The 24950-nt window shown below is 47.2% G+C and overlaps 1 protein-coding gene across 1 annotated transcript in view; it reads left to right on the forward strand.

The window, feature by feature from the left end:
- BMPR2 (bone morphogenetic protein receptor type 2) overlaps positions 1–24950 on the forward strand; it is a 680472-nt gene that overhangs the window by 612711 nt on the left and 42811 nt on the right. Inside the window, exon 10 of the mRNA XM_029606286.1 lies at positions 7593–7729. Coding sequence (XP_029462146.1) covers positions 7593–7729 — 137 coding nt within the window. The remainder of the gene's footprint in view (positions 1–7592; positions 7730–24950) is intronic.

The following is a 24950-nucleotide window of genomic DNA, read 5'->3' on the forward strand; positions in this document are numbered from 1 at the left end:
ATAAAATTAGACAATTTGAACAATTAGATCACATTATAACCTCATAAACAGAACAAGACTCAGCCCTCATTAATACCCCAACTCCAATCATTCTCATTAACATTCAGTAAAATAATAAAATCAGTCATTATTAAAAGTTAAAATTGTAACCTCCTCCTCCCAAAAATACCCCAAAACAAAACAGAACATGGTTTTGCATGCATTAACTCCATTGCATACAATTTTTTTCTCATGCATATTTATTGTGGATATCCTGACAACTTGACTGGCTGGAAGTCCCCCATGACAGGTTTGGGAACCTCCAGTCTAGACTGACAAGAGTAACAGATGTTGTTGCTGTTTGAGAATATTAATCATTAATTGTTTTCCCCAAGGGTCTTTGCTTCCCCATCTCTTGTTTTCTATTTGTTTTAAAAGGTCTTGTCCAGACTAAGTCTGGACTTTGCTAATATACCTTAAAACAAGAAGGGGGCCTGCAACTAATTATTCTTTCTCCTCATTATCAGTTTCTACTGATTCCTCCTTCCCTTTCAGGAGTTCTACTACAGCCTATGAACTGCAATTAAAATGAGGGACTCGGGATTTTGGGTGATTTATGATAAACTCTACAACTCCAATATCTGGATGGTTTTATTCATTGATTCTATGGCATTTCCTTGAGATGGGCTCTTGATCAACCAAACGTCCACATAAGGAAACACATGCACACCATATTTTGTGAATACTCATGGTGCTGCTGCTAGGCTGAACAGCAGTACACAATATGGGGGGTAGTGTTTCCCTTTAACAAATCTGAGATATTTCCTGTGACCTAATATTCCTATGAGTATAAGTGACCTTTAAATCCAAGGAAAATAGCCAATCTCCTTTCTCTAGAAAGGGAATTAAGGTGCCTATAGAAATTCTTTCAAGCCACATGTTCTCAGAGATGAACAAGCTGTATACCGGGAGATATATGTGTGGCTTTTTCAGAGGCCTGCAGTCTTTTAAAGGATGTTTTTGGCTCAGAATCAGGATTTATTTAGAGCCAGTGATGGGACATACTTTATAAGCAGACTGAATTAGCCATGCTTTCTGGGACATCCACTAGGTGATAGCCTCGACGAAGCTTCCAAAAGATCACAGAACTTTGCTCTTTGTGGCTGCGTAGTTCCACTGTCTTTTCCCCTCAGTCTCTATTTTTCCACACTGCGACCACATGCAGGGCTTTCAAGAGATCCCTCAGTTTCAGTTTTTATTTGGAGTTGAGCCTTTCTTTGCAGTTTTTCTCGACCATAATCGCTCCGTTTTTTCTTCTACCCCATATCTCCACGCACTCCGAGCTTCAAATTTTGCCAATGTGGCAAAATTATGTCGGCCACGGATGGCCACAGTCTCTGTTACAATTGCCTGGGCCCAGACCATGACCAAGCCAACTATCGCCACTGCGGCCAGATATTCCCCTGGGCCCAGAGGCAAAGGCCCCAGAAGATTGCAATGCTAAAGGAAGGAGGCTTGGACCAGCACTCTTCACATTCATCACCAGGTCCCCAAGGAGAAAAACCAACCAAGCCCAAGCGGGCATCCTCACTACAGCCCCCGGGGCCATTGGGCACAGTTGGAAAAAACCCAGAAGCCAGAGATAGGCCCCCCACAGGGAAAAAGTGGCATGCATCAGGAGACACGATGCACAGGTGCATTGGTGTCAGCAAAAGAGGCCATACCAGCACTGTCCTCGCAATCACCGGCGCATGCGTCAGTGGCGAAGCTCATCAATGATCGATGCAAGGAGGCGTCAGGCGCCACCAACAGATCGGCACCATTCTTCCTGCCCAACGCAGGATACCTGCTTCGCAATCGACGCAATAGAAACGCTCAACGCACTCGACAGCACCCGATACACCAGCATCGAAGCACCCGATGCTCCAGGCCACAAAGTCTTGCCACCGGAAAACCGATATTTTCTTCCACCGCATTCTGACACAGAGGTGTCAGATGTTGAACCACTTTCAGAGCATCTTTCTTCAAGCTCATCCAAGCAAGTTTTCTCAGACCTGTTCTCCATCTCCAAGCGCAGGAGGACTTCCCCTCAACTATAGGGCACTAATTTTCTTGGTGGGAAGATCAAACAGGGCACTATGCCCGTGGTTCGCCTTTGGACATCCTGCAGGCAGCAGTTCCCACCAAGGGTAGAGGGCAACATATGGAATCGGATAGAACTTCGATAGTGTCACAGGCGATGACTCAGATATCCCAGATCCTTTCTCAATTTTTCCACACATGGGAGGCGGGATCTGTCAGGTTCTCCTCCGGACCACCCACCGAGACCGACTAATTCTCCATCACCATCTCCTGCAGAGAGCTCCCTAGTGGAGCACCGCGACAAGTATCCCGATACATCGCCTCAGCCAGACACGGCTCCAGAGGATTCCCAATCTTCCTCCCCAGGTTTCTCCACAGGGATCCCCTTGGACCCACCCGTGGGGTAGCTGGAGCCCTCCTCTCCCCCAGAAGACCTTTCTTATTTGAAATTTGTGGAGAAAGTGGGCTCTCGCCTGGGTGTCAAAATGAATAAGATCTCAGACCCTCAAGCAGAAGTTATGGGCATTCTAAAAATACTTGAGGCTCCAGCAGAACCCTCTGCCTTGCCGTCCCATGCAGTTTTGGATGCTGTAATAGCATTAGGTTTGGGATTGCCCATTCTCGGTTCAGCCCACCTCAAGAAAGTCTGACCTGAAGCTCTGAATGAGGCAGTCCCCTTATTACAACACGGTACAGCTCCCCCATGCCCCTGTGGTTGTGGAGTCTGCGATGAAGTGCTCCAAAAAGACTCGCCTCCACTCCAACACCCCATCGGGCAAGGACTGTAAATATCTAGATGACGTTTGGAAGAGGACATACCAGGCAGGCATGCTGAATGCCAAGATAGAGCAGCACCAATTTTATATCACTCAGTATCTGTATGAATGCCTGCAATCCTTAAAACCCCACCTCATCCCCACTGCCTTGGACAGAACTCCACCACAGCCATTCACTGATCTGGAGGAAGGCCTGAGACATCTGCTTCGATCAATCTACGAAGCCTTTGACACGTCAGCCCAGACCTCAGCAGGAGGGATTGCAGCACAAAGGCTATCTTGGCTGAGAGCCAGCACCATATGCGATGACGTCCACGAAAAGCTCGTAGACCTTCCATGCAAAGGAGACAACTTGTTTGGGGAAAAGCTGCAGGAGACTGTCTCCTTGTTGAAGGAGCAGATTGTGGCAGTCCTCTTGCTCATGTCTCTGAGAGAACAGCAGAATACAAGCAGATGGTACCCTTCCATCTACTGGCGCTCGTACCAACACCAGCACCAGTTCCAGCTATACCCGACATACTGCCCACCCATCTACCAGCCCAGCAGGCAACCGCCACAGCAGCCTCCAGATCTGGGCAGGCCATGGGCACCATGACAACAACGTCTGCCTCAGCCCACCGTCCTGAAGGGGCGGTAGGATTTTTGAGTGTGGCAGAGCAGCCACCACATACATCAGTGGGAGGAAGAATATCTTTTTACCATACCTCTTGGGTGGCGATCACCTCCAAATTTTGGGTGCTCCACATTGTTAAAGAAAGCTATTCCCTCAACTTCAAAAGCAAACCCTCTCTTCTGCACCTGGTGGGAGGTCCAGGGTTCAAACATCAGACAACCCTGCTCTATCCCGAAGTTTCGAACTTCCTCCAACACCGTTCCATCCAGCAGGTCCCTATCCACAAGCAGAACGAGGGGTTGTACTCCCAAAACTTCCTCATTCCCAAAAAAAATGGGGGTCTCCGTCCTATCTTGATCTTATGGTCCCTCAACAAGTTCTTAGTGAGGGAGAAATTCAAGATGACATCTCTCAAGTCTATTCTGCCTTTCCTCAGCCCAGCAATTGGATGTGCTTGCTGGACCTCAAGGATACTTACTCCCACATCCCGATGCACCCTGGGTCCTAGCGTTACCTATGTTTCCAAGTGAATGCATGCCATTACCAATACGGGGTTCTCCCCTTTGGACTTTCATCCGTGCCCAGAGTGTTTATGAAGTGTCTGGCAGTAGCAGTTGCCCACTTAAGGAAGCAGGGTATCCAGCTCTTTCCCTATCTGGACAACTGGCTAATAGTCGCGTCAAGTGCCTCCCAGTTGCAACGACACCTGATTTTGACCATCCAGTGCCTAGAGACCCTGGGATTTCTAGTAAACTATGAGAAGTCCAGCCTACGCAGCTGCTCTAATTTATTGGGGCAGGGATAAACACGACACTGAAGAAAGCCTTCCTACCATCCAACCGACCCGAAACACTTCAGTGTTTAGCGATGCAGCTCATTCTCACCACAGATGCCTCCACCAAGGGTTAGGAAGCATACCTAGGACCGCTACAAACACAGGGCCTCTGGTCTCCGTGGGAGCGATCTCAGCAGATCAATTTTCTCGAGCTGCAAGTGATTCAGAATGTTCTCCGCACCTTCCATTACCTACTTTGCGGAAAGATAGTCATGATCCACACATACAATCAAGTGGCTATTTTCTACATCAACAAAGAAGCAGGGTCCAGTTCCTTGAACATCTGCCGAGAAGTCATGGCAATCCTAGAATGGGCGGAGAGGCAATCCATCTTCCTACAAGCCACTTACCTATCTGGTATAGCCAACACCAGGGCAGACAAACTGAGCAGAAGTTTCTACCCCCACGAATGGGCTTTTCACCAGGAGGTTGCAGACGGCCTATTCCAGGAGTGGGGGATGCCCTGCATGGCCCTCTTCGCAACGGTAGTCAACAGGAAGGTGAACAACTTGTGCTCTGTGTTCCCAAGCGAGAAAGATCCGCTCCAGATGCCTTTCTCATTCCATGGACAGGCGGTCTATTTTACGCTTATTCTCCAATTCCTCTACTGTCGAAGACGATTCAAAGGTGAATGGAGGAAGTAGCGGACCTCATCCTTATTTCCCCAGCATGGCCGAGACAACCCTGGTACGCATACCTAGTACGATCCTCAGTGGCCCTTCCCTGTCCTTCTTCTGACCCAGGATGACATCTCCCTTCTCCATCCCATGCAGACCACCCTACACCTTACTGCCTGGAGCTTGAAAGGGCAGTATTGAACAACTGGCAAATCCCAAGGGAAATTCAGGACATCCTCGTGTCATCTCAAAAGCTGTCTACGAGAAAGGACTATCAGAACAAATGGACAAGATAAGGGACCTGGTGCAGAGGGCGGAACATTGACCCCTTTTCTTGGTTGCCGCAATTGCTACTGCAATATCTGCACTCACTCTTTCAGACGGGGCTAGTGACAACATTCCTTAGAGTCCATCTTAGCACAATTGTGGCCTATCATCAACCGCACAATGGCCTACCAGTCTCGCACCATCCTTTGGTCGCTTGTTTCATGAGAGGGGTCCTCAGATTATGTCCTCCAGTGGCTAAGCCCTCAGTGCCGTGGGACCTTAATATAGTCCTGAAACAGCTTATGCTACCTCATTTGACCTTTACAGACCTGCCACATAAAATACCTTACATGAAAAGTGCTTTTCCTAGTAGCAATAACCTCTGCCGGGCAGGTCAGTGAACTACAAGCCTTAGTTCACTATTCGCCCTACCTGCAATTTCATCATGACAAAGTGAATCTAAGAATGCATCTCTCTTTCCTACCCAAGGTGGTTTCTGCATTCCACATCAACCAGACTATAACCCTACCAACGTTTCTCCCAAAGTCACACACCAGTGACAGAGAGAGGTTGCTCCACTCACTAGACTGCAAGCATGTGCTAGCTTATTACAAGCGTCGGGCACAATCAGACAACAGAGTGTTATTTGTATCCTTCAACCCGAACACCTCTGGCCGTCCCATGGCCAAATGGACTTTATCTAACTGGATATCGCAGTGCATAGTTTTCTGCTACTCCTTATGATCAGATACTTTCGCAGGGAATCCAAAGGCCCACCAAATGAGGGCATTAGCTACATTGATAGCCCAGCTTCAGGATGTTCCTTTACCAGACATTTGCAGAGCCATCACTTGGTCTTCGTTGCATACCTTCAAATCGCATTACTGCCTGGATCAACAGTCTTCTTCAGATGCAGCCCTGGGCAAGGCAGTTCTCCACACTTTTAGCAAAGTTTGATGGCTGTCCACACGATAACATTGCAGACACTGAACTTGCAGCTCATCACTGACCCTAACATTGGACTGCAACTCTGCATATATATCATTAGCTGGGGACTCCCAGAAAGCACGGCTAATTCAGCCTGCTTATCGACGGGAAAAAAAGCAAGTTTGCTTACTGTAAACGGTGTTTTCTGTAGATAGTAGGATGAATTAGCCATTCTGGCTCGCCCGCTTCCCTGGACAGCCATACAAAAAATAAAATAACATAAAAAGAAACCACCTTTTTTCTTGCTATCGGCTTTGTTATGGACTGAGGGGGAAATGGTGTCGCATGGGAAAGACAGTGCAACCTCGCAGCTGTACAGAGCAAAGCTCTGTGATCTTTTGGAAGCTCCGTCGAGGCCACCACCTAGTGGACGTCCCAGAAAGCATGGCTAATTCATCCCGCTATCTATGGAAAACACCATTTATGGTAAGCTTTTTCTGGAAGGGGAAGAAAATATTAAAATAATGGATATGTGTATTCATATTGATATTTGGTGTACATAAGGAACAAATGTATGTCAGATAATTGTTTGTAATTGTTATTTTATTGGTAATAAAATGTTTAAACATAAAATAGCATATATGAGAATACATGCTACTTACATGCATGTATGCTATTTTCCTGTGCAGAACTGCGTTGAAAATGTACTCATTAATGATTGGATTTAGAGCCCATGAGTGCAGGGTTCTGGAAGGAACTCTAGTGCAAGACCACTAGCTGAGGACTGTCACTGCAATGACGGGAAAGTACATTGGGAAGGGATATAAATAGGGAGGAAAAGTCCCTGTGTAGATGCAAATGAAGGCTCATGGTGCCAGATCTCAGCCATATTCAGTTAAATTAAATTTCAATGGAGGGCTGTCTGTACTATTCCAAAAAACTTGCCACCATTCTCCTTGCTGTCAAGTCAGTATAATCTGCTGTCGTATATTATTTAATGATCATCTATACTAGCCCACCAATTGCATGAAAGCATAAATTTATTATTCAAGAAATGTTCCTCTGCTAATACATGATGTGAAGTTTATTTTAGGATTTTACACTTATCTCGTGCTGCTTGTTGTTAATGTTTTTGTAAGTTTATTTTTATCATGTTGTAAGTTCACTGTTTTATTGCACATTATTAACTTATGTATTTGTTGTTCTTAATTGTAAACCACATTGATCAATTTGTTTTGCATATTGCAGTTATATAAATGAGGTAATAAATAAAATAAAATACATACATTTTGTTTAAAAAATAATTTTTAATTTTATCCATCACTAAACATCGTATTTTTATTTTGGGTTTTTTACTGCTCTAGTTTTACAAATTGTTGGCCTGATTTTGCCTTACTTCATTTCTTTTCACACATCTTGTCTTACTTTTATCTCTACATATTGTACAGTTCAATTTCCATATGATTTCCCTATTTAAAAAGCTTCTGTATTACCAGGGGAATTGCTACCAGATTACCAGATGGCGTTCCAGGCAGAGGTCGGAAACCATCCCACTTTTGAAGATATGCAAGTGCTGGTGTCCAGGGAGAAACAACGACCAAAGTTCCCAGAAGCTTGGAAAGAAAACAGTCTGGTAAGATTGGGAAAAGATGTTTGTGTATGCCAGTATTGGCTTGTATACGTTTCCTAAAAGGAAATACAGAGGGTTTTTTTTTAATTAGAACAGATTTTTATCATCAACAGTAGAATTATTCCACTTCTGGATTTTTTAAAATCATCTCTAAAACTGATAGATATCATCTTGCAATGAGATGCTTGGGTTTGGTTCATGTTTTAGCTATGGGTCAGGTGTTCTCAGTTGTCTGGTTGGAACCTTTCTTCCACCTTCATAATTTCTGCTCAATGGAAATAGCTTATAATATGTTTTTTTGTGCTGCTGGTCATCACCAAATAATGACCATGAATATTCTGTGATGACGTTATGAACCAGGAGCTCAGAGTTCAAGATGAATAATCCAATACTCAGCTACAGTTTAGTAGTCTAAATCTCTGAATACTTTATTCTGCATACAGAAAGTAGTAATAAACACCCTCTATCAGTTAAAACTTTCACTGCTAAGTCATATTTTATATATTTTTTGGCTGTTTCTCAACAATTTCCCTCAATACCTGGAAGCAGCCAGGTTTTTAATAAGCATCACAAATGACCTCACATAGAAAGGGTTCTCATTTGTTCATTCAGGGGGGAATTGACTAAGCTATGATAGCTTATTGTGGGAGGGGGCCAAATATTGCAGAGGGGTGTTCCTGTGATACAAAACCTCTCTTCGACAAACTGTCACAGCTATACCACGGCATGATTTTATATTGCAGCACAAACATGTGACAAAAAATTGTGCTGCGGTAGAGGGCCTTCCTGTGTGATGGCAGCCCACCTTGGCTGGGGCCGCCTTTGCTTAAAGGTCCAAAGCCCAAAAATTTGCCCTCCCCCCAAATAATCAAAAAACTCCCTGGCAGTCTTTGGAGACCCCTGCATTCTCCCCCTACCACCTTCTAAGGCATCTCTGGCTCCCAAAAGAAAAAAAATAAAGGAAATCATGTGCTGATGGCCCGCTTTCTTACCTGACCCCCCTCCCTTTAATACACAAAAGATCATCTTAGCCTTATGATCCCCCTCAATCATCCCCATGTCTTCTCCATCCCCTCCATCCAAATATTATACTATCCCCTGGGGCCTAGTGGCTCCCCCCTCACTCCAATCCAAAAAGATTACCCTGGCAGTCTGGAGGGGGGGGGCATGTGGATCCCCACCCCCTACCCCCCCCCCCAAGAAGTCATTGGTAGTCAGAGCCCGATTTGGTATCAGAAAGGTTATGTGTGCCCGGGTCGCAACTTGTGTGTGCGGGGGTGGGGGGGAAGGGGCAGGTGAATTTTTTTAAAGTATGCACGGCGACGCAATTGGGCATTTGCCCCTTCCCTCCCAGTCCATTTTTCAAAATGGTGTCAACGTGACCTTACCCTGTCATCTGACTTTGCCGATAAGTCACATGAAGGGGCAAGGTCAGGTTGACACCTTTTTAAAAAATGGCATCAATGGGCTCGGAGCTAGGGGCTGCTCCAGGCCCCCATTGTCTACCAATGACTTCTTTAAGAGATACAGAGGAGTTGTAGGGATGGAGACCATCTGTCCTTCCCAGAAAACCAGGGTAATTTTTTCGGATTGGGGTGGGGATATTACAATATTTAGATGAGGGGATGGGGAAGACATGGGGATGATGGGGAGATAGTAAGGCTAAGTTGGGATTTTTGAACATTAAGGGGAGGGGTTGGGTAACGGAGTGGGCCATCGCCACATGATTTCCCTTATTTTTTTTTTACTTTTGGGGGCCAGAGCTGCCTTGGAAGGCGACGAAGATCTAAAAAATCCTCCGGATGCTTTTTGGCTAATTGATGGGAGTTGGTTTTTGGGTACCTTGGCTCTTTAATTTTCCCACATGACCATCGGGGACGCATATTAACGTCCTGATGTTCCCTTGGGAAAATATCTACTATTCCCTCAACCTCGCTAAAATAACGGGGCTGACTTTTTTCTAAGGCACAATAAACAGCACTTAATGCATATTACATGCTGTTTAATTTGCGATATCATCTTATTGCGGCTTAGTAAATCTAGGCCTCAGTGTATGTGATACTGTTTGTGACAAGAAGGGCAAAGACTAATCTCCTTTGTCTTCATTTTCTGTTGCTTTTTTTGCCTTCCCTTTCCATTTACTCTCTATTTTATGTCTTTTACCTCTTCCATTTCTCTTCTGCTCTTAATTCCAGATTGGCTTTGACCTCATTCTTTCATTCCCTTCCAACTTCACTGTTGTTGCCAAAACCTGATGCTAATATCTTTGTAATATTTCTTTTCCACGAAATTACCTAAACATATTATTTTATAATTTTCTAAGTAGTCATCTGCAGTTCACTCTGCCATGAAATTTCATTGTATCTATATTACAAAATATGCGGCCCAGATTAGGCCAGGGGATATTATAATATTTGGATGGAGGGGATGGGGAAGGCATGGGGATGATTGAGGAAATGTTTTGTAGGAGAATCAGTTTAGATTCTATTCTAGAGTCTGTCTCTAGATGTTATGGGAGTCTCAGTTTAGTGGACCCTTGAGCCGACCTGCAGGAGACTGGGAAAGGTAGTCAATGTCTCTAGGATGTGGCAGGCCGGGAGGCAGATGTTCAGGCAGGACGTAGAGGTGCTCTTCACCCTGGAAGCTGGTACTCCCCCGGGAGAAGCCCCTAGGAGCCCAACCGCTGGGACTTAAGCGGCTTCACCCTTGGAAGCCAAAGGCCCCCCCCCCCCCCGGGAGGAGCCCATAGGGGCCCAGCCACTGGGACTTAGGCGGGTAGTAGATCAGGACTGGAAACAGGAACCAGACTAGGACAGTAGCTATACTGTAACAGGGATCGGGTTCTGGAACCAGGCAGGAACTATAGCAGGACTCGGGTACTGGAAACAGGCAGGAACTGTAGCAGGGCTCGGGTACTGGAACCAGGCAGGAACTGTAGCAGGACTCGGGTACTGGAACCAGGCAGGTACTGTAGCAGGCAAGCAGGAACCAAGCAGGTACTATAGCAGGCAAGCAGGAACGGAGCGAGTAGCCAGGCAGCTCACTCCGGGGCACAACGCAACAGGGAACCGGGAGGTAAACCTGATGTAAGGCAAAGACTGAGTGTCCGCAGCCAGCTTATCAAGGCTGCGGCGTCTGACGTCAGGAACTGGGCGGAGTCACCGATGACAGGAAACGGCCTAGAAAAGCGTCCAAGTGGCGCGTGCGCGCGCCTAGAAGCAGGGCATCCATGGGGAGTTTCCCGGCGGCGCAGCCCTCGCGGGGACGCCGCCGAACAGGGCGCAAACCAGGCCTCCAGAAGCGGGAGTAGGTCCAGGAGCACGGAAGTAAGGGTCTTGTTGCGGCGCTCGCAGCCAGAACCGCAACACTAGAAGAATACCTGACTGAAATTCAGGACCTGATTTGTTTCTTTACTTGGAAATTGAACAAGCAACTGAATCCTAACAATAGCAGAGAGTTTTGAGGTTGATGCTAATGGAATAGGTTTTGCAAGTATCTGTTTCTATTTTGGGATCAATGCTAATAATATGAATATATTTGTTGTGCATGTTATTTTGCAGTTGTTGCTTTTATGTGGGTTATTTGGAGTGCCTTTTAAAATATCACTGCTCATGCAATTGGAGTGTTTACATTGATTGACTCTTCTTTATCAGTTAAGATGTTACAAGGAAACTACCATATATACTCGTGTATAAGTCAAAACATTTTACCCCAAAAATCGGTCATTAAAATTGCGGTTGTATTATCCACGGATCAATCCACATTAATGCCGGTACCGAAATTCAAGATGTATGACTGAATCATTCGCACGTTCCTTCTCCCGATCCCTTAACTTACTTGCTGCTATGATGACAATGATGGGGCACTTGCAGTTGCTAAGGCACATCCTCCCTCTTCCCCCGTGGTGTTCCATTGAGGCATTGGGACAGCTTCTCTGCACCCCATCCCTATTCCTTAACTCATCTGCTTGCTGTTATCAGAACAGTGACGGGACTTAAGGTTGTGCAGGCACATCCTCCATCCTCCCAAGCCATGGTCTGATTGGCGCACTTAGAACCACGTGGTTCAAAGCATGCCACTGGGACCCCGAGGGGGAGGAGGGAGGACATGCCTGAGTGACCACAAGTTCCACAAGTTCGTCCTTGTCCTCATAGCAGCAGGGAGCGTTGAGGAGTTGTGGGGGAGAAGCTGTCCTACCGCTACACCGGGACACTGTGGAGGAGGAGGGAGAACATTCCTGAGCAACTGTTGTCCAGATAGCAGGCTGGTGAGTTAATGGATCAGGAGAGGGGAAGGATTCAAACAGGAGGGGCAGCCATGAGGGAGGGAAGGATTCAGACAGCAGGGACAGCCATGGGGGAGGGGGGAAGGATTCAGATAGCAGGGATAGCTATTAGAATAAAGACTTCTTACCCTCAGGAAAATGAGCTCTGAGAAGAAAAAGAGAGCATTTTTCAACTCATCGCTGAAACTGAAGGTTATAGAATGTGCAACAGAGGCCAATAATTGTATAGCTGCAAGAGAATTTGACATTAGTGAAAAACTCATCAGAGATTGGAGAAAAAATGAAGAAAAGCTGCTAGAAATGCCAAAGTCAAAGAAAGCCTTAAGTTTCAAAATTGTACCTTTTGAAGGAATTGAAAAGTATTTAAATGACTGGCTAATGGAATGCAGACAGAATGGCTACATTGTGGCTCACTCGAGCATTAGGATTTGTGCCCTTCAAATGGCAAAAGAAGAAAAATATTCAGCGACTGAAGGTCTGAAAGAATTCATAGCATTGTCTGGTTGGTGTTCACGGTTCATGAACTGATATGGATTAAGCCTTCATGACCGCACAAAGATTTCACAGATACTGCCTAAAGAGCTTGATGAAAAGATCTGTTTGTTCCACAAATTCATTATTCAGCAGAGAATAAAGAATAATTTTGATATGAATAACATTGATAATATGGATGAAATGCCTATGACATTTGATATGCCTGGCAGTCGCACTGTGGTGCAGGATTGGTACAGCCCTCTGAGGGATCCCAGAGGGCGCCTGGTGCAGGATTGGTATGGCCCTCTGAGGGATCCCAGAGGGCGCCTGCTGCCAGGAGGCAGAGCACACAAGGAAACAGAGGCAAGCTGGAGCTTCACCAAGAACGGCCCGGGGGCTCTGCGGGTTGAGCCCTTGGATTGCCAGGCTGCCTGGGCTTAGGTGGGCCTCTGGGGGTCTCCCGGAGAGATGGTGGAGAGGTGTGCCCACAAGGAGTAGAGGTGCGTGGCTGATGGTGAACAGACGAGCTAGACCGGAACAGAGAGTACCGGAGACCACGGGTACAAGGCAGGAACTGAAGGTCCTCCAGGCAGGGTAGGCAGCACCTAGTGATCTAGCTCGAGGAAGGCCGCAGACAGCGTCAAGGCAGGTGGGCCTGGTGGTCCCAGGAGAAGCAAAGAGAGTGTCCGAATGGAGCGCAAGGATCAAAGCCAGGGTATCCATCCGTGGATGGTCAGCCAAAGCAAGGGTCAGTTCCAGGTATTGGTTCAAGAGTGGTCAGAGGCAGGCCAAGGTCAGTACCAGGTATCAGTCCGAGAAGGTACAACCTGGGTTGCAGAACATTTATTTATTTATTTATTTATTTTAATTTTTTTCTATACCGGCATTCGTGATAATATCACATCAAGCCGGTTTACAATAAACAATGGGTGATAACCGGAACAGAGAACGAAATAATATGAACTATAAATAATATAGATGCAGTTACAATAAACAAGGAGACGTACAACTAGGAGCAAGAAGAAGACAAGATAGAAACTTTAACAAAGTGTATAAACCTGTAGAATGGAGGAATTTCCAAAAATGGATGTTTGAGATTTACAATGAATTGTTCAGTACAAGTATGTAGTTTAACAATAAAGGCGAAATCATAAGTAATGAAGATTCTGGATGATAATAATGCTTAGGGGTAGGATACCAGGATGGTTATAATAATAAAAGATGTTGATTGGAGGTTGAATATCGGATAGAATAGTTTTTAATCTGCGTCTGGGAAGGCTTGTTTGAAAAGCCATGTTTTAAGTCTTTTTCTGAATGTCAGTAAGCAGGGTTCCTGTCTAAGTTCCGTTGGTATGGAGTTCCAAAGCGTGGGTCCTGCTGTGGAGAAAGCCCTATCTCTGTAAGTTATGTGGAGGGAAGTTTTGGAAGGCGGTACTTGCAGCGACTCTTTGTAGTACTACGAAGGAACACAGGAACAGACGCTGGAACACAGGAAGGACCACGGGAACAGGAACACTGGAACGAGAACAGGAACACAAGAACAGACACAGGAACACTGGAACAAACAATTGAAATCCCTTCCTATTAATAAAGTTGTCTGATCATTGTCAGACAAAGGATGACAAATTTTGGAGAAGAAAGAATGGTTATAGAGATTTGGAGCACAAAGATTACATAAGACTATAGGATGTCTATAAAGTGTACTGCTACAATCAAATATCTATCATCTGGGTCCTCCACGATCTTGTCTACCTTGAAAAGTATTCTTTTACCCACCAAAATAGCCACTCCTGCTTTCCAGGAGCTGGATTGAGCTGAGTAAATTTCTCCCACCCACTGTTTTTTAAGATTCTGATGCTCTTCTTTCATGAGGTTGGTCTCTTGCAACATGGCAATATATTTTTTTTGTTCTTTATAAAGCCTGAAGAATTTTATATAACTTAATTACCAAGCCAATACCTGATGAATTCCAAGTAATACATTGCACCGCTGATTTACTCATCTACCATTGTCAAATGTGTCTTACAGACAATAAACAGCAGCTTGACATAGTCTCAGCCCAGACCTCCCAGCCCAGGTCTGGGCCCATGCTCAACAAAATTCCCAAAAACGTTTTGATCTGCCAAGAAGAATCTGGCCAATGTCTACAGTGATATGTACCTTGACAGACAATTTTTACAGACCAAAATCCCCAACACCCCTATTAAGACTCAACCAAACCTCACCTCCACCACTCCCCCAAACCCCTATATATATAAATTTATACCCTGTCTCCTACGAGTGTCGGAAGTCATTAATAGCATGCTGGGGACCCCACTTCCAACTCCTGACAGCATTAATAAAATTCCCACTTTAATAAAGACTTGTTTGTAACTGCACATATTGGTCAAACACAGCAACATCAATAAAGTCAATCAATATCTAAATTAAATGAAAATGGCCAAGCAGTAAATTTTTTTCCTTTTCTCTGTGTTGTGAAAAACCATGCAAGTGATCTTATCTTCATAAGAAAGGATGAAAATATGGTAATACTCCAAGTAGAACAATAGCCTTCTAAATTAAATTTGTGACCTTCTCAAAAGGAAATATGACATTTAGGTATACAATCAAGGTCCTAGTTATGCTTGGTCACCTCTGAGAGTGAAGTAGCTCACCCAGGGCAAAAAGAAAAATAATAATAGGGCAAATTAATCAGGTGGTGAGTCATGCATGCAGTACCTCTTTGCAACTACGATCAGGTTGGACATTGTTCCACAGAGAGGATCGTATTTAAAAATGTATGTGCTTCAGCTACAGTTCATATATTGAAAACTTGTTACCATTAAAAACCTTTAATTTGGCGAGTATTGTAGATAGAAGTGCAGATTTAAAGTAGCCATCTTTGCACACACAGGGGGGGAAAAGTCTTGCGCCCAGCAGAATAATCCGGAAAGATCAAAATCTTCATATCTTCATAGGAGAGAAGCCTGTTTTTCCAGTAAACTTGCAAAATTTCAGTTTTATGAGCTGAATTGAGTAGCTTGGTGATTACCAGTCACAGCTTGTTTCTAGTGGCATTCCCATTCTCACAGGACAAGCAGGATGGTAATCCTCACATATGGGTGACATGATCAGGATGGAGCCCAATCATGGAACACTGTTGTCAAAGTTTCTAGAACTTTGACTGGCACCTACTGGGCATACCCAGCAATTCACTGACCCTGCATCCAGCAGGGGTCCCCCATCAGTCTTCTTTTTTTTCCACGCAGCAGTAGCCACGTGGATTAAGGAGCTGTCTGAGATTCCTGATAGGAATTTTCCTCATGGAACATCTTTCAAAATTTTCAAAATAATTCTACCCCAGAGGGGTCCCCCTATCGATATTCATACTCCGCGATCATAAGGTAATGTTTTACCCTTGTTGCGGTCAATTCCCGTCGAGTTATCACTTCGGGGCCTACTGGCCATCGACTGCACCGCGGCTAAATTTTTGTTGGAGCCATGGCATCGGGTTTTCATCTGTGCCCTGACTGTACTCGGTCAATGTCCATCACTGACCCGCATGGGGTCTGTGTTATGTGTTTGGGGTCCGACCACAATGTCCTAACTTGCACCAAATGTGCCCAAATGACACCGAAGGGCCGGAAAGCTCATTTAGAGAAAATGGACTTTCTCTTTCGGTTAAAAACCCCGACTCCATCAATAGCTTCGATGTCATCCGAGCCGGTGCCATCAACATCTCGCCAGCACCGGGACACTGCTGCTGTTCGACCAGCGTCGATGATTCCAAAAGTGTCGATAGCCTCCTTGCCTCCTCAAGAAAAGGACCGAGGAGACCATCGTGAAAAGCGTCGACACCGGCATCGGAAGACTCAGTCCATCGATCCAGGCAAGTCCTCTGCATTGACATCGACAGAGCCACCGACAAAGAAGCCCCGTCCATAAAAGGCCCCATCCTCTTCTGTGACCGGGTCACCAAGGTGTTCCCCACCTTCAGTGGTGCCAGGATCCACAATTCCACCTTCACCGGTGGGCCCTCCAGCTACACCAGTGCTGCCTCCTACTCCGGTACCGGGATTCCATGCCCCAGGCTTCCGTGAGGAATTGGATTGGATGCTCCAAGAGGCCATCGGTAAAGCACTTCAAGGCTTCCAACCTCCATCGATGCCGGTACCAGTCCCCGAGCCAGTCACCGATCCAATTCCCGTATCGCTTGCACCGCTACTGGGTAGACTGGATGCGTTGATCAGTGCCCTGCCTCCGATAGAACCAAGAGCACTGTTAGGTCCAGTGCCTTCTACACCGATTCCATTATCATCGGATGAGGAAACACCGATTCCCATTCCACCGTCTGAGATTTTACCACCGACTGGTCCATCGATGTCTCCGGTCCCTTCAATGCCTCCATCGATGCCATCGGTTCCTCCATCGATGCTGTTGGTGCCTCCCTCAATGCCGTCGGTGCCTCCATCGACACCGTCGGTGCCACCTGCGATGCCATCGATGTCTAGGCCTGGTCCTTCAGGATTAGCACCATTTCTCCCTGCTGGAGACACTCTAGGTGCTGGAGATCAGTCCTATAATCCTTGGACCGATGATTCATCCCAGGATACAGATGATCTACCATCAGAGCCCTCTCCCCCAGATGAAAGACGACGTTCTCCACCAGAAGACCTGTCTTTTATTAATTTCATCAAGGAAATGTCTGAAACCATTCCTTTTCAACTTCAAAAGAAGAGGACTCTAGGCACAAGATGTTGGAAGAACTCCAATTTCTTGATGCTCCTAAGGAAATCATGTCTGTTCCTATTCATGAAATCCTGCTTGTTCTCCTGAAGAGAAACTGGGAACACCCATGTTTGGTCCCACCTGTCAACCGCAAGACAGATGCTGCCTATCTGGTGCAGTCAGCTCCTGGGTTCCAGAAGTCACAGTTGGATCATCACTCTGTGGTTGTTGAATCAGCCCAGAAGAAGGCACGACGTTCAAAACCTCATTCCTCCATACCTCCAGGGAAGGAACAAAAATCCCTGGATGCCTTTGGCAGTTGTGTCTTCCATGGCTCCATGCTCATATCTCAAATTGCCTCTTACCAGTTATACATGACCCAGTATGACAGAGTGTTATGGGAGTCTCAGTTTAGTGGACCCTTGGGCCGACCTGCAGGAGACTGGGAAAGGTGGTCAATGTCTCTAGGATGGGGCAGGCCGGGAGGCAGAAGTTCAGGCAGGACATAGAGGTGCTCTTCACCCTGGAAGCTGGTACTCCCCCAGGAGAAGCCAGTAGGAGCCCAACCGCTGGGACTTAGGCAGCTTCACACTTGGAAGCCGAAGCCCCCCCGGGAGGAGCCCATAGGGGCCCGGCCGCTGGGACTTAGGCGGGTAGTAGATCAGGACTGGGAACTGGAACCAGACTAGGACAGTAGATCAGTACTGTAACAAGGCTCGGGTACTGGAACCAGGCAGGAACTGTAACAGGGCTCGGGTACTGGAACCAGGCAGGAACTGTAGTAGGACTCGGGTACTGGAACCAGGCAGGAACTGTAGCAGGACTCGGGTACTGGAACCAGGCAGGTACTGTAGCAGGCAAGCAGGAACCAAGCAGGTACTGTAGCAAGCAAGCAGGAACAGAGTGAGTGGCCAGGCAGCTCACTCCGGGGCACAACGCAACAGGGAACCAGGAAGTAAACCCATTGCAAGGCAAAGACTGAGTGTCCGCGGCCGGCTTATCAAGGCCGCGGTGTCTGACGTCAGGAACTGGGCGGAGTTACCGATGGCAGGAAACGGCCTAGAAAAGCGTCCAAGTGGTGCGCGCGTGCGCCTAGAAGCAGGGCGTCCATGGGGAGCTTCCCGGCGGCGCTGCCCTCGCGGGGACGCCGCCGAACAGGGCGCAGACCAGGTCTCTAGAAGCGGGAGTAGGTCCAGGAGCACTGAGGTAAGGGTCTGGTTGCGGCGCTCGCGGCCAGAACCGCAACACAGAGACCTTTTTAAAAGGATCCAGGACTTCTCTAATTCATTACCAGAGCAACTCCAGGCTCAACTTCATACTCTGGCTCAGAAAGGTCTGGATGCTGGAAAGCACGAAGTCTGCACTGCATATGATATCTTTGACACTGCCTCTAGAGTGTCTACAGCGGGGATTAGTGCAAGAAGATGGGCCTGGCTCAAATCCTTGGACTTAAGACTAGAAGTCCAAGACAAGTTAGCAGATCTACCCTGTGTGGGCGATAATCTCTTCGGGGAAAAGATCGGAGAGACTGTGGCGCAGTTGAAGGACCACCATGAAATGCTGCGCCAGCTTGCTTCTGTGCTGTCTGAGTTCCCTTCTGCCTCTAAGAGAACTTTCAGACGAGACTCTTAAGTGGCCAACCTACAAGCCAAGGAAATTTTATCCTTCGGCTTCTAGAGAACGCCCTACCAGACCTTACCAAAAAGGTCAATTCAGGCAGACTCGGCCTCAAAAGTCTCAGCCAGCTTCTCAGCCTGGACCAGCATCAGGGTTTTGACTCTTTCCTAGAGAGTGTAAGCCAACCTCCTCTTCCATCCATACCAGTCGGCGTTCAGCTCTGCCACTTCAACAGCGCTTGGCACACAGTCACCTCAGACCAGTGGGTACTTGCAGTAGTCACCCAAGGTTACCACCTAAATTTCCTGACTGTTCCAGCAGACTCTCCACCTCGGCTGATGTGGGGGAAGTCCTACCACTCTCCCTTGCTCGAACAGGTGGTCTCATCCCTCCTCCTATCCCGAGCAATAGAACTGGTACCTCTCTCCCAGAAGGGGCAGGGATTTTATTCCCGGTATTTTCTAATACCAAAAAGGTCAAGTGGCGTACGCCCGATACTAGACCTCCATGCACTAAACAAATTTCTGCATAGAGAAAAATTCAAGATGGTAACCTTGGGCTTTCTACTTCCTCTTCTGCAAAGAGGAGATTGGCTATGCTCTCTAGATCTCCAGGATGCATACAAACACATCTCATTCACACCATCTCATCGCAAATTCCTGCGATTCCTGGTCGACCCTTGTCATTTTCAGTACCATGTACTACCATTCGGCCTGGCATCTGCTCCACGAGTATTCACCAAGTGCCTGGTGGTGGTCGCAGCCTTCCGCAGGAATCAGAATGTGCATGTCTACCCTTATCTCGACGATTGGTTGATAAGGGCTCCGACTCAGCAGGGCGCGCTAACCTCCCTGCATCTCACTATCAACACCCTGATCTCCTTAGGGATTCTAATCAACTATCCCAAATCCAAGATAGTTCCATCCCAAACCCTATCCTTTATAGGGGCCGACCTAAACACTATACTGGCGAAAGCCTTCCTCCCCCAGGATCTGCTTTCACCATAACATCTCTGGCACATCAGCTACAGTCTCGAATATCTTCAACTGCTCGTCACTTCCTCATACTATTGAGTCACATGACGTCCTCAGTGCATGTCACTCCGATGGCTCGCCTAGCCATGAGAGTAATGCAGTGGACCTTAAATTGCCAGTGGATTCAAGCTTGTCAGCCAATGTCCAGCATTATCCAGATTACCAAACAGCTCCGCCTGTCTCTAGCCTGGTGGATGCACCACTCCAATCTCATTCAAAGCCTTCCTTTTCAGGCTCCAGATCCTCAAATCACCTTAACAACAGACGCATTCAACCTTGGGTGGGGTGCACATGTAGACGACCTGCAGACTCAGGGAACCTGGTCTCTAGAGGAAGCCAAACACCAGATAAATTTCCTGGAGCTACGGGCGATCAGATATGCCCTCAAGGCCTTTCAGGATTGCCTATCAAACAAAGCTATCCTGATTCAAACCGACAATCAGGTTGCGATGTGGTACATCAACAAACAAGAGGGAACAGGCTCCTACCTTCTGTGTCAGGAAGCTGCACAGATATGGGCCCTTTCCCGCTCGATGTACCCAAAGCAACCTACTTGCCGGGAGTGGACATTATGTTGGCGGACAAGCTGAGTCGCACTTTCCATCCACACGAGTGGTCTCTCAACCCCACGGTAGCGGACGCGATATTCCAACCTCTTTGCGTCGGTACACAACCACAAAGTAGACAACTTCTTGTTATAATTAGTGAGGTTTGGGGGGACCCTTGGACACTGTGGCAGCTGACCATGCCCATGGGGGGAAGTCCCATGAGGGGGCACAGGTCAGGCTCAGCTTAGGACACACAAACACAGAGATTGATCTTTTATTAGACAATGTGATGAAGCCACCAGAGGCGGCAGTAGTGAGTAGTAGAAGTAGCCCAGCTGGGCTAGTATCCCTCAGGTGCTGGAACAGCGAATCCTCCAGTAGCATTGCTGTAGTGGAAAGAACTGAGAATAATGAGTACAGTGGAATATGTACAAGCCCTAGTATGGAGAACCCCAGTATAGGGAGAGCAGGCCCTAGAGGAGCGAGTACCTGATCCCTGAGAGCTGAGAGGCTTGAAGGTAATGTATTCACACAGCGGTTCCACGTAGGACATGGCACTAGGGCTAGAACAGAGGAAAGCCCTCGAGGAGCAAGTACCTGGTTCCAGGGAACAGCTCTGAGGTGAAGATGGTAGTACTCACTGGTGTTGAAGATAGCGAATCCCTCCAGGCGGAAGAGGTGGTTAGAGCAGGCAGCGAGTCAGGGAACAGGGGCCCTTGAGGAGCAAGTACCGGTTTCCTGATAGCGACCTGAAAAGCAAGTGAGGCCCCCCAGGAGCGGGTACCCCATTAGTGTTAAGAGTCCAGTGGAAGATTGGAGGCAGAGTAGCTGGGTATGGAGAGCGAATTCCATCCGTAAGAATCCCCCTTGCTAACTGAAAGGCTAGCAAACAATGTAGGGTTTAAATATCCGGGCGCGTGACATCATCACAGGGGGACGCCCCTGAGGTTCGCGCCAAGTAGGAAATAAGAGTGAGGGCCGCGCAGCGCGCGCACCCTAAGGTACCAGTGGAGCATGGCGGGAGGCAGCGTCCAAGCCGGTCCAGGGACGCCGGAGAGGACGGCAGGCAGACGCCGTGGCAGCCAGGCGTCCATCTACAGCGAGAGGAGTTGCCAAGAAAGAAAGGTAGGCGGAGTGAAGCCGTCAAGAAGGGACGGTTGCAACAGTACCCCCCTTCAAAGGGCGGTCTCCTCTGTGGGTACCAGGTTTTGGTTTCCAAGAATGCGAGAGATGAAACTGATGGAGCATCTTTGTCAAGGATATTAGCCAGAGGCTCCCAAGAATTTTCTTCGGGGCCAAAACCTTCCCATGAGAGAAAGTATTCCCAGGTTTTACCTCATTTGTGGACATCAAGAATGGCTTCAACCTTGTATTCTAGGTCATCTTCTGCATTGATAGGAAATGGTTCCTGAGATTTGGAAGAGAATTCACTGATGATGAGTGGTTTCAGAAGAGAAACATGAAAAGCGTTATGGATGTTCAATCCAGATGGTAACTTCAGACTGTAGGTAACATTGCCAAGACGTCAGAGGATGGGATATGGTCCAACGTAGCGAGGAGTAAATCGAGAGGAGGGTAACTTCAGTCTAAGGTGCTTAGTGGATAGCCAGACTTTGTCACCAGGTTGAAAGACAGGCGCTTTGAAATGGTGAGCGTCATAAAACCTTTTGGCTCGATCTCTCGCTTTGAGTAGCATTGCTTTCGTCTGAGTCCATATAATTGATGGATTTCTTCAGCAGTGGATTGAGCTGCTGGGGACGTCACTGAGAGCTTCAGTGGAAGTGGTGGTGATGGTGAACGTCCATATACCACTTCAAATGGTGTTGATCCAGTTGATGTTGCTGGATGAGAATTAATGGCGAATTCAGCCCATGGTAACAGTTCGGCCCAGTTATTCTGACGGCAACTCAAATAGGCCCGAAGGAACTGTTTCAGGGTCCTATTCATCTGTTCTGTTTGGCCATTAGATTGAGGATGATAGGCAGATGTATAATCTAGAGAGATGTCGAAGAGTTTGCACAGGGCCTTCCAGAATCTTGCCGTGAACTGTGATCCTCGATCCGAGACAATGTGCTTCGGTAGGCCGTGGAGGCGAAAGATATGAACTATGAAGACCTTCGCAAATTCCAAGGCTGAGGGTAAGCCAGGCAGTGCCACGAAGTGGGCCATCTTGCTGAAGCAGTCGACTGTGACCCAGGTGGTATTCATACCACCAGAAAGGGGTAGATCAACTACAAAATCAGTAGCGATATGCGTCCAGGGCTGTTCCAGAGCTGGAAGCGGTTGCAGCAATCCCCACGGTTGGCCAGAAGTAGGTTTGTGCTTGGCACAGTTGGCACAAGGTGCCACATAGGAGAGTGTATCTTCCTTGATAGTTGGCCACCAGTAATACTTCTGAAGCTTCAGCAGGGTACGGCATTGACCAGGATGGCCAGCCAGCTTGGAATCGTGCGCCCAATAGAGCACTTTCTTTCTGAGATGTTTTGGCACGATGGTCTTACCAGCGGGCACAGAATGAGTAGCCGCTAAGACGATTTTCTTCGGGTCGATAATGTGCTGCGGCTCTTCCGGAATATCCTCCGAGAGAAAGGAGCGGGTACAGGGCATCAGCTCTGGTGTTCTTGTCTCCGGCGCGATATCTGAGCACGAAGTCAAAGCGGTTGAAAAATAAGGACCATCTAGCTTGTCTATGGTTAAGACGTTGCGCATGGCGGAGATACTCTAGATTCTTATGGTCCGTAAACATGGTAATTTGATGTTGAGCGCCTTCAAGCCAAGGCCGCCATTCCTCAAATGCCAACTTAATAGCCAGGAGCTCTTTGACACCGATCCCATAGTTCTTCTCTGCCGGAGAGAATCATCGTGAGAAGAAAGAGCAGGGACGTAAGGACTTGGAGTCTCCAGTCTGGCTCAGAACAGCCCCCACACCGACGTCAGAGGTGTCGACCTCTACGATGAATGGCTTGTTGGGGTCCAGATGACATAGGCATGGTTCCATGGAAAAGGCAGTCTTTAAATCTTCAAACGCGGAAATGGCCTCCGCAGACCATTTAGAAGCATTGGCCCCTTTCCGGGTCATAGCAGTCAAGGGCACCATTAAAGAAGAATAGTTCTTTATAAAGCTTCTATAGTAATTGGTGAGCCCCAAAAATTGTCTCAGGACCTTCAGGCTGGTAGGTTGGGACCAATTCTTGATACTTTCTAATTTTTGGCGATCCATATGGAAGCCATCTTTAGACACAATGTAGCCAAGAAAAGGCACGGAGTCTTTATGGAATTCGCACTTGGATAACTTGGCGTAGAGTCAGTGTTCTCGGAGTCTTAGTAGAACTTGCTTGACGTCTTCTAGATGAGTAGACAGATTCTGAGAAAATATCAGGATGTCATCTAGGTACACTACGACACTCTTTTACAAGAAATCCCGCAGAATGTCATTCATCATGTTCTGGAACACAGTGGGTGCGTTGCACAGGCCGAAGGGCATTACTAAGTACTCAAAATGACCGTCTCAAGTGTTGAAAGCCGTTTTCCACTTATCACCACTGCAAATGCGGACTAAGTTGTAGGCCCCCTTCCGGTCAAGTTTCAAAAATATCTTGGCCCCCTGAAGCCAGTCAAACAGCTCTGAGATTAAAGGCAGGTTGTAATGGTTTTTAATCGAAATCTCGTTCAGACCTCGATAGTCGATACAAGGACGTAAGGTTCCGTCCTTCTTCCCCACAAAGAAGAATCCTGCGCCGGCTGGCGAATTTGACAGTCTAATGAAACCTTTCTGTAAATTCTCCTCAATGTACTCGGACATAACCTTATTCTCTATTGCAGAGAGTGGATAGACACGTCCTTTAGGAGGTTCAGTGTTTGGTTTCAGCCGAATGGCACAGTCATAAGATCTGTGTGGAGGGAGGATAACAGCAGCTTCTTTGGAAAACACATCACTGAATGAAGCGTACTGAGGCGGCAGTCCTGCCATCACTGGAGTTGTAGGCATGCAAAGAACAGGAGAAACTTCCTTGAGGCAACTGCCATGACAACCTGGGTCTCAGCGGGAGAGTTCCAAGGAGGACCAGTCGAATTGAGGCTGATGCAACTGCAACCAGGGTAACCCCAGAACGATAGGGTGCATGGCCTTCTCTAACACAAAGAAGGGGATTGTCTCCATATGGAGGGCTCTGGTGCGAAGAGTCACTGGTTCGGTGCGACAAGTCACTTCACCGGGCAAAGGCTCTCCATGGATGGATGACAAGAGTAGTGGAGCTTCTAAAGTAACAAGGGGAATCCTCAAATGTTCCACTAGGCGTCGAAGTATAAAGTTGCCTCCTGCCCCCGAATCCACAAGGGCAAGAGTTTGGATTGTAGACTGTCTGCAAGTCAGGGAGACTGGTAGAGAGAGCGAAGGAGAAGGCAAGGTAAGGCCTAAGAACAGTCCTCCTGCAGGACTTAGGCCCGTCCTTTTTCTGGACGAATAGGGAATGTTGGCTCATTGTGTCCAGCTTGTCCACAGTACATACATAAGCCATGCCTCTTCCAAAGTCTTCTCTCTTTTGAAGTCAAATGACTGC

Source organism: Rhinatrema bivittatum, chromosome 6 (genome assembly GCF_901001135.1).
Source record: "Rhinatrema bivittatum chromosome 6, aRhiBiv1.1, whole genome shotgun sequence".
Taxonomy (NCBI): Eukaryota; Metazoa; Chordata; class Amphibia; order Gymnophiona; family Rhinatrematidae; genus Rhinatrema; species Rhinatrema bivittatum.